Genomic DNA, 13,983 nt, shown 5'->3' with positions numbered 1-13,983 from the left:
AGTCACCTGTTCAGCTGAACCCCGATAATGGGCCAGATCAGAGAGGAAGGAACCTCCCACAGGCTGTCATAGAATATGAGAAATTGGTTTTGACTCAGCTCTAGAGGAAACTGTAAATATGAATGCTTCTTTCTTCTTTCTGATAACAAATCATATTTCACTTTTTCCCCTTAACTACCAGGGTGCTTACATGTGTTCAATTCCACTATTACGATAATCTTCATGTTTGGAAATTTCCTATTCTCCATTTCTTGGTCTTACCTTAATTACTTTTTATCTTGGTCCTGCCTCTTCATTTCTATTTTACTTTATTGTTTCATCTTATGTGTCCAATACCCCAAAAATATGTGTTGAAAAATAAATGAATGAATAAACAGGGTTTGTAGAAAGTCATCTCAAATCCTTTGTGGAAAAGAAGGACATAAATAAATTTAAATTTAAAAAGGGTTTTATTTGCAAGTATGATAGCTAACTCCTTATGAACTACAGAAATGTTTTTCTCCAATTAACAATTAAAAGTCTGTGTTTTAAAAGGCAAATTAAGGATTGATTAATTTCATTATAAAACAACTTAGCCTCACAAAAAGATTCTCTCTAAATTAGAACTCCAAGCTACATGATAAGAACAAAGTTTTCAGGCAAGAATCAGAAACTTTTGGCAAGCAACATCTGAAAATTAAAACATCTCTAATATAGTAATACAAAGCCTTAAGAAAACAAGATTCATAAATATTTCGTTTATATACCATTTTTTAAAGAGAGAAGCTACTGAATAAAAAAAGCCACACAATGACAATTCGGCAATGAATGTTATAACCTCTCCCACATAGGGGTGTTTGTTGTATATATGTTATGCATTTAAACTGTGATCTCTTTGTGCTTTTCTTGGTCCCAGCCTAATAGGAAAGCCCGTTTTCCAACCTCCGGGGCCTGCACTTAACACACTATGCTTCCACAAGTCCTGTCTGTTCTATAGACAACTGGGAGTTTGTCCTCTCCCCTGGCAAGCTTTATCGTAAACTGTTAGCTCCTTTTAACTGGTTACCAGGTCTTGTTCTCCCTCCTCACTGGCACAGCTCCTTAAAGCTCAGGCATCTGGAGACCTTACTGGAAAATACGCAGGGTAGATCCGAATATACATACTTTCCTTCTATACCAACTGGATTCCTCCATTCACTCACCCACTGGTCCAAACCAGGAAACCTACAAATCATTCCGAAGAAATATTACCTTTTGGAAAAAACAGCCCTCAGTTATAGATCTCCATGATTTGTCTTAAATGTTATGCCAAGAAAATACAGCATTTTAAATAGCGCAGGTGTCCTGGCAATCCCTGCAATGGACACCATCTCTTAGGTATGTTTTGCTACATGTAAATGTTGGTTTAAGCCCTGATTTTTAAACTATCACTTATTGAGGGGTCTACGTACTAGACATTTAAAAGCCACTTTTCACACTTTGTAAAACGACTTGAGATCGTGTATATTACCTCCATTCTGTAAATGAGGACTCAAACGCAGAATGCCACGTATGTTCAAAACCCTGTGGGTGTCTGTGCACACAATACTACCTCTCTGGATAAGTCTGTTTTCAAAATGCTTAGAGCATCTCCAGTCTTCCACCACACATGCAGTGAACACCTTCTACCTGTGGGCTTACAGCAGGCTTCCAAGAAGAGATGGTAGCTGTGTCTTGAAAGCTGACTAGAGTTGGGCACGCAGAGGGGAACCCAAAGAGCCTTCCAGGTTGAGGGGAACATGTGTTAAGCTTGATCCACTCTAGGGACTCGGCAGTTCACAGGACTAAACACTGTGGCGATGGGAAGGACGGCAGGAGAGAAGAGCGGGTGGGAGGCAGATGGCAGATCACCAAGGAAACTGCATCGTGCTAAGACGCCGGGTAAGTGGGGTTTTAGCAGTACCGTAGCTTGATAACACCTGCATTTCAGAAAGTCCACTTAGGTGTTTTTGACTTACAAGAAGGGCGATTTCGCACACGTTTTGAAAGCTATTTCCCTCCTGAGCTCACATTACCACTTCCTCAGATATTCTTGGTGTACCTTTTCCTCTTTCCATTGCTGCATCACCTCACACTTCCCGAGCGTCCCTGCACCCAGTCTGTGCCCCTCTCCTCTCCCTCCGTCCGGGCTTCCTCGCCCTTGTGTCAGTGGACGAGGTTCCTGCTTACCTCTTGAGGCCTCCCTCTGGATGCCACCCCACTGCACCTCCTCTTGTCTGTTCTGCTTCTCCCGTCTCCCTGCCCTGGAGCACCTCCTGGATCATTCCCACTAGCAAAAAAAAAAAATGCTCTAAAGTCTCCCATAAAAAAAAAAAAAAGTGCCCTCCCTTAGGCCACAGCCCCTCCTCTTCCAGCTTCCTCTCAGCAGACTTGTCTCCACACCCTGTCCCCACCGACTGGCTTCCCGTTCCCTTCTCAGTTCTCTCCAGGTGACACTCCTGCCACTCCAATGAAATGGCTCTTTCCTCGCAGTTCTAAACAGCCTTCAAAAATGTTTCAAATAACAAAATCAAGTATGTGTTTCAACTTCAGTTTGTCAGGCTCCTTAGCCACCATGGCCACATGGGTTGTCACCACGGTCTCAGGCAGCACTGACCTAGAGGGCGCTTTTTCGGGTGTAAGTCACGTGACGTCGCCGCCTGATTAAAATCCTTCCTTCCGTTGCTTACCGTTGCACTTTGGACAAAATTTAAACTATCTCTGACCGCAGTGAAGCCCCCCTCAGCTCCCCGTGACACCCCCTCGACGCCACACTGCCCTGACACCGCACTCTGGGGGCACGGACTTGACTTGGAGTCCCTCCAACACACAGAGCAACATACACCGCAAAGCCTTGTTGCCCCCGTTCCTCCTGCACGGAGGCCTTTGCCCTGGCGCTGCCCATGGCTGACCACCTGGTCAGACGGGTGCACGTATGTCCCCCTCTGTCATGCTCAGTCACACTGTGCCCTGATCATTTCTGTCACGCATCTATTCTGAATTACAAGTACACATTGTTGTATTGTTGGGCTTCTCACTAGACCACACGCGCTGCAGGGAGCGTGCTTCTTTGCTTATTAATGTCTTTCTGCTGCCTAAGACAGTGCCTGGCACACGGTGAGGGGGCAGCGCACATCAAATGCTGCCGACGAACCAGCTGACACCCCTCCTTTATATTGACTGACTGATTCGGTCAACATTTACCCAGGAGTTACTATGGGCCAGCAGTGAAGATAAATAAATAAAGCAGACTCTGCCCACAAGAAGCTCACAATTTAGTGGCAGAAGAAGAAAATGGAAGATAATGTAATAAGCACACTATTAGAGAACGGCTCAGAGTGATGGGTGCCCAGAAGAGGGACAAGTAACCTGGGAGAGATGAGGGCGTGGAGGGCAGCAGAAGCTTCCAGGAGGAGAGGAGACCTGAGTGAAAAACAACTGGAGTTAACCTGGTGAAGGATAATATTTTTCCTATAAAGGGATCTCCGTGAAAAGAAAAAAAAAAAAAAGGCAGAAAAATGTGAAACCACATGGTGAGTGAGAGCAGGGCATGAAACACAGCTGGATCAAACGATAACAGGTGACCTAGACGGCTGGGCCACGCAGGGCCTCTTATGCACACCAAAAAGCACCGTTTTGATGCCGTAGCCATCAGGAACTGCAAAGTTTTCTCCAGGATCGTGACATCGTTTAATTTTAGTTCCCTCTGAACCATGCTATGGCTGTGTGGGAGTTAGAATGGAGCGTCGCGGATGGGGAAAACATTTGCTCTATTGCTACCGTCCGGAAGATGAATGATGACAACCTGATCTCAGGCCGTGGTTGTAGGAATTAAGCATAAGCGATCAGAAATACTTCGAAAGCAAATTTAGCTGTTTGGAGATACTCAGTGCCCTTGGCCAGGGTAGTTTCAGTGTCCTGATGGGAAAGGAAGACACATTTCGTTCCTCATCCATAGCTGCAGAAATAATAGGGACTGTGGAAGTGGCGGTTAGTAGACTGAAATGCCTTAGCGAAGCACCAGGAGAGCTTTTGAAAAACTATGGCTACACTGAGTCAGTCTCCACGAGCAGAGCCTGGGAACCCTTATGTGGACAAGTTCCTCAGGTAAATCTTACACAGAAACCCACATATTTGCTTTGGAGGAAAACTCAACAATGGAGGCAGGTGGGCTAAGAGTTATTAGTTTATCAGGCTAAGAGCTTTAGTTCATCACACACAGATAATTTTACCTCTAAAGTATAAAAAAGAAATCTCTTACTAAAAACCAGGATTTTCACTCCCACTACCAGTCCATCTTAAGTCAGGTCAACAATTTAATTAGTGAAAACTCAATAAAAATGAAGTACCTAAAACAGAACTGTGCAAGATACTATGGGGAACACCAATAAAGAACTTGCAGTCTGCCTCAGGGGCCAAAACCTAATGGAAATCAGTCAAAAATTTTGGAGTGCTGAACAGTGTGGAACCAACCCCAGGTAACCAGTAGGTCAGAGAAGGCTGCCAGCTGTGACTTCCATGCCTCTGGCCCCGTCTCAACCTATCAAATTCTTACTCTTTAAGGTTCATTTCAAATCCTATCTTTCTCATGAAATCTTTCCTCTCTACAGAGATGTGCTCTTTTCCTTTGATTCTCCAAAACACTCTGTACTTCTAAAGGCACCTAAAAGGGTCAGGATGTTGGGCGGCCGGATAGCTCAGTTGGTTAGAGCATGAGCTCTGAGCGGCAGGGTTGCCAGTTCAATTCCCACATGGGCCAGTGAGCTGCACCCTCCACAACTAGATTGAAGACAATGAGCTGCCGCTGAGTTGGCAGAGGGACGGCCGGATGGCTCAGTTGGTTAGAGCGCGAGCTCCCAACAACAAGGTTGTGGGATCAATTCCCACATGGGATGGTGGGCTGCGCCCCCTGCAACTAAAGATTAAAAATGGTGACTGGACTTGGAGCTGAGCTGTGCCCTCCACAACTAGACTGAAGGACAACAACTTGGAGCTGACGGGCCCTGGAGAAACACACTGTTCCCCAATGTTCCCTAATAAAACTTATTAAAAAAAAAAAAAAGGTTCTGGATGCAATCTCCAACTTGTGTGTTGGAGAGGGGGCGCTCCCCATACATCCGAGCAATTGTCGGACACCAGCTAGGCGTCCTACAAATTAAAGATAGCATCAGATTCCCCAGGTTAAGGGCTCAGTGCCACAAGACTGCCCCCACCCACCCAGAAACACACACACACACACACGTTTTAGATCCCATTCACAAGTCCAGACTATTACCTGTGCTTCTGACCAACTGGGTATAAGCAAGTGGCTCCAAAGACCCCCTCCACGGCCCTCTCCTTGTGTTCGATGAATTTGTTAGAGCAGCTCACAGAACTCAGAGAAACATGTTACTTACTAGACTTCAAGTTTATCATAAAAGACATCATTCAGGGACAGCTAGAAGGAAGCGATGCATAGGGTAAGATATGTGGGAAGGGGCACGAAGCTCCCATGCCCTCTCCAGGTGTGTCACTGTCCCCAAATCTCCACAAGCTCACCAGCTCTCTGAACCCCATCCTTTTGGGTTTTTAAGGAGGCTTCACTAGGAGGCATGATGGATTCAATCACTGGCCTGCGATGACCGAACTCAATCTCCAGCCCCTGGCCACTCCGTGGAGAAGGCGGAGTGGTGGGGAGAGACGGAACGTTCCACCCCTCTGACCACACGGTTGGTTCCTCTGGTGATCCTCCCCCATCCTTAGTAGACCCAGGGACAACCAATAGTCATCTCATTAACATAACAGAAGACATCTATGTGCTGTCAACGCTTAAGAAATTCCAAGGGTTTGAGGAGCTGTGAGCCAGGAACTGGGGGATGAAGACCAAATATGTATTTTTCTTGTAAATCACGATATTGTAGCTATATTTACTGCTGTACTCTATCACCAAGGTACGATGACTCCTTTTCAAATATTGGCCTTTTCAGGACCGAAGCAAACAAGTACCATACACATCATTAGTCACCCACCAACTTACTTATTGAAATGGATTAGTCTTTTCAGTTCCAAGCCATCAAACCATAGACAATGAAGCTCTTCAGAATCCCTACCCACTTCTAATACGTGTGTGTTAGTGACAGGTGCACCATGACCTTGACGTAGTGGGAAATGGATGAGATGCTGTCACAAGGGAAGCTTACACTTTTAAATTCCTGGTAACAGAGTACTTGCAGCAGGGAGTCAGAGAGAAACAAGACCCAAAACAATCCTGCAACATTCATGAATATATCACCCTTTTCCTCAACAACTATCTTGCCTTTCTTAGCATTTAACAGTAAGGACTTAACACAACATTACTGCTTGTTGAAATTCATTGTTAAAATTTCTACATCGATGGGCCTCGCTCTAAGAATACAAGCACAGAAAAGTCAAACTAGGAAACAGGCAGACGGAAGGGTGAAGATTTGCTACCCAAATATATCTTTTATTTTACCAAGAGTTCACCCATTCTATTAAGTAGTAACCTTTCCACTTAAATTATTTATTTACACACAACTTTTCAACAGCTTTCCTTGGTTTAAGTAAGGCCTATCCGTGACCATCCAGGCACACCTTTCTGGATACGCCCACGTGGTGGGAAAATATTAAAAACGTATGACCACGTCCACTATTTCATTTAGTCTTTTCCTCAGCCCGCCTGTTCTCTAAAAGTCACAATTTAGAGTATATTACCTCAACCAAATGACCTGGTCTAAACCTGAGAAAAATCCTGCCCCCGTGTCCTTCCACTACTGCATATGGGGAAAAAAATAATAAAACGTCACTGCTGGTCTGCTATCAAGAAAAGTAACGGAGGGGAGAAGCAAGGAGGAAAGGTTGGTCCCATGGAAGGGAATGGGAGAAGGAGGAGGCAGAGTGAGGGTGTGGGGGGGCACTTTAAAACAGAAGAGGAGAAAGAGAAGATGATAAACTGGCCCAGGGCTCCCAGGTCTGAATACCAAGTTCCAAACTCAGCTCTCCATTCTATTTCCGACCTTGGGGAAAATTAAGCTTGTGGAGAAAGTGCCTCACAGAGCCTAGCGAAATGCCAGGCCTTGCTACTGATAAAAGAAAGACTAAGTAAGACTACCTGTGACACACACACACACACAGTCACCAACATGGTACTAACAAACCCTACCATTTTTTGGAATGGTGTTTAACTCAAGAAATGAACATCACTTAGTGCCAAACCTCCATCTTTACCCTCCCCGCTTTCTAAACAACACATTCCGTTCTCACATTTGCCTTTTGAACGTTTTCCTTTACATTGTGTCTTCAGCATAGGCCACTACTTTAAATAAATGCCTTATTCTTGAACAAGAAAGTAGAATCCCACCTGCCTTAAGTGTTCGTGCCCTGGAGGCCCTCACAAAACACTTGGTCTGATCCCTCCTCTCGCAATTAGCCTTCCTGCATCCAGTTATATTTTTAATTTCTCCAACCTCTATTCTTTCCTGCTACTCTTCTCTTGGGCCCTCTCCAATATACAGTATCTCTTTGTGATAAAGTGACAGTCTAAATTCAATGCCTTGTTGTCAAGTCTGACACTGAGACACAGATCACCAACTCCCTGCTCTGACATTGATACTTCAGTACACGCAGCCTTGAATCAAAATGATACCAGCCGCCAAATGACACTGGAAACGCATATTGTCTACTTTCCATTGATATCCCAATTTGATTTAAAATTGTAATTTTTTAGGGTTGTTTTCTTTTATATATATATACATATGCAGAATATATATTATTTTGTTCCAACTAGTTTGCATAATACCCAATTGCCTTCATTTTACAAACCCATTTGGAAATGTGGTCTCATACCTTATGCTGACAGTTCTCTTTTTACATATATACCAGCCTCTATACAGTCACACTTCCTTCTATATTCTTACCCAGTATACTTGGAACTCAATAATTACATGCTCAATGACTTTACTGCTCATATTTCAACAGTATCTGTAGGAGTCACGCCCAAGACTAAATTCCAGCTTGGCCATTTATTAGCCATATGACCCTCCCCAAATGACTTGTCTCTCTAACCTTGAGTTTCCTCCCCTCTTAACATGGGGATGTGAAAATAGGTCAGGCAAGGAAGGCATGGAGAGCATGTAACAGTGTCCATGCCTGCCAACCATGAAGGCTAAACAAATACTGCTCCCCTTCTTCCTTCTACTTTATAAAAATGTGTTTAGTAAAATATGTCCATTAGAATTTTTAAATTAATGCTGACAAGGTGAGAAATTGCAAAGGAGAACCTGGAGGTAGGCAGTCTATACAGCACATTAGCTTGGGGCTCTCTTGATTTGGTTTTGGTGGGAGAGGAACAAAATCATCTATTTCTTTTAGCTGCTTTCCGTCCTCTCTTAAAGATAAATAAAACATAATAATAAGTAAAATATCACAATCTAACTCCATTTTTTAGCCCGAGCAAAAGGTACTACCAAAAAACAAAACAAAACAAAACAAAACCACCTAATATACTAAATGTGTGTTCCATCGGTGAAGAACCCAATCGCCTACCCTCCAGCACTGCTGACTATTAAGTTTCCTCCAGAGTTGACTCTTAAAGAAGTTAATCAAGTGCATTTTTGATATCTGTTCATCATAAGTTAATTTCAAAACAGAGATACCCTATCCAGTCCAGTTCACCTAATTGTATTGCTTCTCAGATATTAATAACACAAAAAAAGAATTAAGTTGATTATGGCAATTAGCTCCAACTGTGAATTTGTGATAGCCTAAAAGTACGTTATCTAATGTTAATTTGGCAAAAATATCTTTGTGATTTCAGGTTTTAGCAATTTATTGTTGGACAAAAAACAGTTCATGATTGTGATACTTTATTTAGACTCTTGGGAACCATGAAGTATGATTTTCAACAATTATCACGTTTTTGTTGTTAGGATCCATTTCTCTAATAACGCTAAAACTTGGACGCCATTTGTTGAAAAATATTCACTAATTTGGATTCTTTGATATTTAAAAAAATCTTTTCCCTCAGTACAAACCTATTTCTGAATTAAGAACTTTTAGTAATATTAATGCTTCTGTGACTAATCTCATTTGCAATTAGAGGACTCTTGCCTCTTCAATTTTTAAATACTCTCTTGAAATCAAAGGATTTAAGGATGGATTCGTGTCTGTCTAAGCCATGTAAATGACTTTTGGACTTTCAGAAAATTGTCTGGTCATGTCCATTCAACAACAGCATCAAATGGCCCACTTTTAAGGCTCTCCTGCAAAACAACTTTAAGTTGATAATCAACATATCCATCTTTAGAAACCTCACAACTAAATAAATATACGTTATTTGACATTTCCACATTGAAATAAACTTTTCTCAACATAGTCTTTAAAAAAGTCTTTTATTTGATCCCCAATAATCACAAAACCTATTCTTTTTGTGCAAAATGGAAAGTCTGTTTATCACTCAGGCTAGAATAAAATAATGTGGAATCCTCTGCCTATATAGTTAGCATTGAAGAACTAATGATTTTAGCACGTACACCATTAAAGACATATTTGCACATTAGCAACTAGTAGTTTTCACTTAACACCTCTATAAACAAGTTACATGCACTCTAAACATATACTTAAATAAACAACCCAATTACATTCTAGAGCTCCCTTCAAGAATGTCTAATATAGGAAAGAAATATACTTATCTTTTAACTAATGTTGCTGTTGCCTAAGGGGCTGCTTCAAATCCTCTGTGAAATGAGGCAAGGCAGACATACATAAATAGGAATAAAATTATTCATATAGCAGCTATTTTTATTTAGGTGGTGCATTAAGGGTGATTGAAGAAAGAAGTTAAAAGCATTTATCAGGCGCACTGGTGAGTCTCAATATGGACGGGGCAATATGGCACAGAGGTTTTACAGCATGGGTACAGAGACCAGACACCTCAGGTTGAATTCTAGCTCCACTATTTTTATGGTAGTCTTCATCAGGTTACTCAAACTCTCTAAATCTCAATCTCCTCTTCTGTAAAATGGAACTCGTAAGAGTACCTTCCTCTTTGCAGTTTTATGAGGATTAAATGAGAGTACCCATGTAAAAGCACCTAGAATAGCAACTGTTGCTTAGCAAGCATTCAGCAAATGTGAACCATCATCATCATCATCTCATTGGACTGCCAAAAAAAAAAAAAAAGGATGTGAAAGTAGTTCGTTAAATTCAATTCTTCCATACAGAAATCAAACCAATGGGCAGAGCCCAAGCCAGCTAGTGAACCCATATATTCAGACCATAAACTTGTCACCCCCAAATTGGATTTTACAGCTATAGTTTAATGTAAAGAAACCACATTCATATCAAAATTCATTCAGTGGTGTCCAAAATAAATCCATATAAACAAATCTGAGAGGAGAAGATATGGATAGTCCACTAAAGATGGATTGTCAAATACCGAGGAGAAAATGCATCATTATTTTGAAGAGAACAAGCATAAATGATGAGCAAATACTATTAGCTTACACAAGCAATGACCCCTCGTCTTATGACAATTTTCAATAACTGCGCATAGATCAACCTTAAAAACATGTAAAAGAGGAAAGTTTCACCCTTAAAGGAAAGGACTTTATTTTTATCACAAAATGTCCGGATAATAAAACGATAAAAAGTTGTTTTTTTCTGCCTAAGATGAATCTCCTATTAGAAGAGAGAACTCCTTTTTCCCTCAGGTTGGTTTATAATTAGAAACTAGATTCCTCAATAATTCAATGACTGAAACCTTTATTAAAATCAAATGTCCCTTTCAATTAAATTGCTTCCTAATATATAGGCTTTGCTAGGCACCTGTCATCTCCACAGATAATAAAGCCTTTATATATTACTAAATGAGGTTTTCCCTCTATGTTCATCCTCTTTTTGTTGTTTTTTGATTTGACATTCTAACAGTAATTAATTACTGGTAAACCTTTAAAAAATATAACAAATTACTAATGTATTCCAGTAAATGCTCTGATTTGTGTAATGTTTATACTGTCCCTATTTTCATGTTATCATGAAAAATGTTCAAACTAAAATGTTTTACTGTTCCATACCTCTTGTTTAAAATTCTCATTTCAAAAGAATATAGCTGCTGAGGGGAAATGTGTTCAATTTTATGATAGCATTAAGAAGTAATAGGATTTGAAAACCTAAAGAATATAATTGACATATGTACATAAAATTGATATTAGGTTCAAAAGCTCTTGCCACAAACAATGCATTCGTAATACAGGCTCATCCAAACAAATACATGAAAGATGCATAAAAATATGGCAATTGCATTTGAATTACTTAACAATTTTTACCTTTAAGTATTTGTTTAAAAGCAAAAAGTAGTTAAATGACTATTAAAGCATCACGTTAAATGCTCTGGAGTTTGAAAACCCAAAAATATATTGTCATCAAACCTCACTTTCCCTATGGGTGCCACTTTAAATATAGTGAATTTCATTAGCAATAAACCAAAGAAAGTAAAACCACTGAGTATGTGACTGTTGTGTGTGTATGTTTGAAATCACATATTCATCCATCACTTCACCATGTCCATGATGTTGTAGGAAAAATGCTTTATCATCACTTTCTCATCACTCAATAAATGACAAAACCGAGGCAAAGTGGTTTAAGAGACTTACTCAAAGTCACCGGCCACTTGTCAGCAATTTTACTTTTTTATAAGGTTTCTGAGCTTTCTAGTTCATGGGGGAGGGGAGGGTGCGTAAAACAACGAAGAGTACCATCTGAGAGCTAGAGCATCATCTGAGAGAAAAGAAAATGCACTTCACGGATACTAACATTCCCAAAGGAGATGTGGGGGTTTATCTACATCTGACACAGCACTAAACTCTTGCAGAGAAAAGGAAAGGAAACAGGAACCTTCTGAATCCCAAATCAGTAACCATCCAAATAAAGAGTAAAGTGCAATCTCTGGATTGTCCTCCCTCGGGCCCACTCTCTGAGCTGCTGTATATTTCTACCTGGAAACAGATTTCAGCTTTCGTAACGCTTTCAAATGGGCTTTTCTTAGCAAATGTCTGCACTCCCCTCAGGCAAGGCCCTTAAGGTAACTTAATCCCTCATGAATTGCTCAGTGGAAGAAATGCTGATTCCCAACTCCAAAATTAATTCTTGAGCCTTTTCTGTAGTAAGAGTTACGAAGAAACCCCTAACTATAATTTAGATTCAGTATGTTCTCTTGAAGGCTGGCAGGACCAATAAGAGCTTATGGAAAGGAAGACGATGCTGGGGGAGGGGGACGCAGAGAGCGCGCCAGAAAGATGCTGGTCCATTCCAAGATGATGCAGGAATGACAAGGCACCTGGACGCCCCACGTCCACGTTCACCCGGCTCCCTGCTGCGCCTCGGTTTCTCCGACATATGCCTGGAGCTGTGACTAGGTGCACACGCGAACACACCACCTTTTATTCTTGACTCCCAGGGAGGAGAATGGTGGGGAAGCGTGGCTGGATAAAGCTTCACCACAACAAACGAGGTCTTTCTCCTCGTACCCCGCCTCCCCTGCTAGGGGCAGGCGACGACAGTCTCGAACAGTAGACAGCTGAGAGGAGTCGGGAACCGGGGTGAGGAGGGAAGCATCTCTTGGGGGAGGGGGGAGAGATAAACCCCAGAGCTCCACGGAGAGTCTCGGGGAGGCCGACAGGAAAAGGAGGGGATGTCGGGCAGGGAGAACAGAGGACAGGGGACTGGGAAGTGCCGGGCGCTACGAGGCGGCTGGCTGCCCGCCCGAGCTGGCGCGCACCGCGGGGGGAAGTTGATGCTGGGGCGGACCCCCTCCCCTGACTCCCGGCCGGTGGACGTGGAGGAAACGGCTTTGTATCGCAGGATGAAAGGCAGCCGGGGGGCCAGCAGGCGGGGAGGGGCGGGGGCCGGAGGATGCCCGCAGCCACGATGACCCCGCCCGCCCCCCGCCCCCGACCCGGCTGCTCTGCCCCCCACTCCGCAGCAGCCCCGGTCCCCGCCTCGGGCTCCAACGGCCAGGAGCGGGGTGGCGGCCCCACGCCCCAGCGCTCACCTGCCCACGAAGTTCTCGAGCACGGAGCTCTTGCCTGCGCTCTGGCCGCCCACCACGGCGATCTGCGGCAGCTCCAGCAGGCAGCTCTGCCCCAGCGCCGAGAAGGCGTCCTGCAGACGGTTCACCAGGGGGATCAGCTCCTCCATCTCCCGGTTCCCCATCTCGCCTGCGCCCCGGGCGGGCCGCCCGCTAGTCCCTGCTCGCCTCTGCGACCGCGCGGGGAGCCGGGGTTGCGCTGCCCTCCCCGCAGCTGCGGCGCTGGGTTCAGTCAGCCGGGTCCAGAGCCGACGTCGGATCCCGCCACCCGCCCGCTGCTTGGCTCCTGACAGCTAACGGCCCACAGCGCGCCTGCGCGCCGGGCGGGGGCGTGGCCTGACTCCGAGGCCCCACCCCCACCCCGCCGCGGCCCCGCCCCAGGGTTCGCAGCCAGACACCCGGCGCCCGGCGCGCTCACTGCCTTTGCCTCCCAGCTGTGGCCAGATGCCGCGGCCTCCGTCTGCTGCTGCGGAGGCTCAGAGGCAAAGTTACAGCCTCGGACAGGGCCTCGCACGAAATCAGCAGCAGCCGGTGGCACTGTTCCCTCTGAGCAGCTACGCAGCCCAAGTCCAGGGGAACCACAACCACTGATATCTCAGCACTGTCACCACCAACAGTGGCACCACCACCGCCGCCTCCAGAGGACACTTCCCAGAAGGGAAGCTCATATTCTCACGCCATGATCCAGAACCTGGCTATTCCCGGGGTGGCCGGCCTGGTGGAGCCTAAATTCTCCCATCAGACATCCATTTCGTGCTCTGCATAGTCCGACCCCACCTAATCATTTAACGTTAATGACCCCGCCCTCCCAGCCCCGCCTAAGCAAACGTGGAGTCCCTCGTGCTTACCGCTCATCACTGTCCCTCTCCAGTCAACCGAGCTCGTTCTGTCCTTTGTGACTCCCC

The 13,983-nt window shown here is 44.2% G+C and overlaps 1 protein-coding gene across 3 annotated transcripts in view; it reads right to left on the bottom strand.

Annotated features, from left to right (window-relative positions):
- Window positions 1-13,373, bottom strand: part of DNM3 (dynamin 3) — a 387,192-nt gene extending 373,819 nt beyond the window's left edge. For all 3 annotated transcript variants that reach the window (XM_033092677.1, XM_033092678.1, XM_033092679.1), the window contains exon 1: window positions 13,043-13,373. In XM_033092677.1, coding sequence (XP_032948568.1) covers window positions 13,043-13,203 — 161 coding nt within the window. In that variant the 5' untranslated portion in view covers window positions 13,204-13,373. The remainder of the gene's footprint in view (window positions 1-13,042) is intronic.
- Window positions 13,374-13,983: the final 610 nt, after the last annotated feature.

Source organism: Rhinolophus ferrumequinum, chromosome 22 (assembly GCF_004115265.2).
Source record: "Rhinolophus ferrumequinum isolate MPI-CBG mRhiFer1 chromosome 22, mRhiFer1_v1.p, whole genome shotgun sequence".
Lineage (NCBI taxonomy): Eukaryota > Metazoa > Chordata > Mammalia > Chiroptera > Rhinolophidae > Rhinolophus > Rhinolophus ferrumequinum.
Note: the sequence above shows the minus strand (reverse complement) of the source record. Positions and strands in the feature narration are given on the sequence as shown.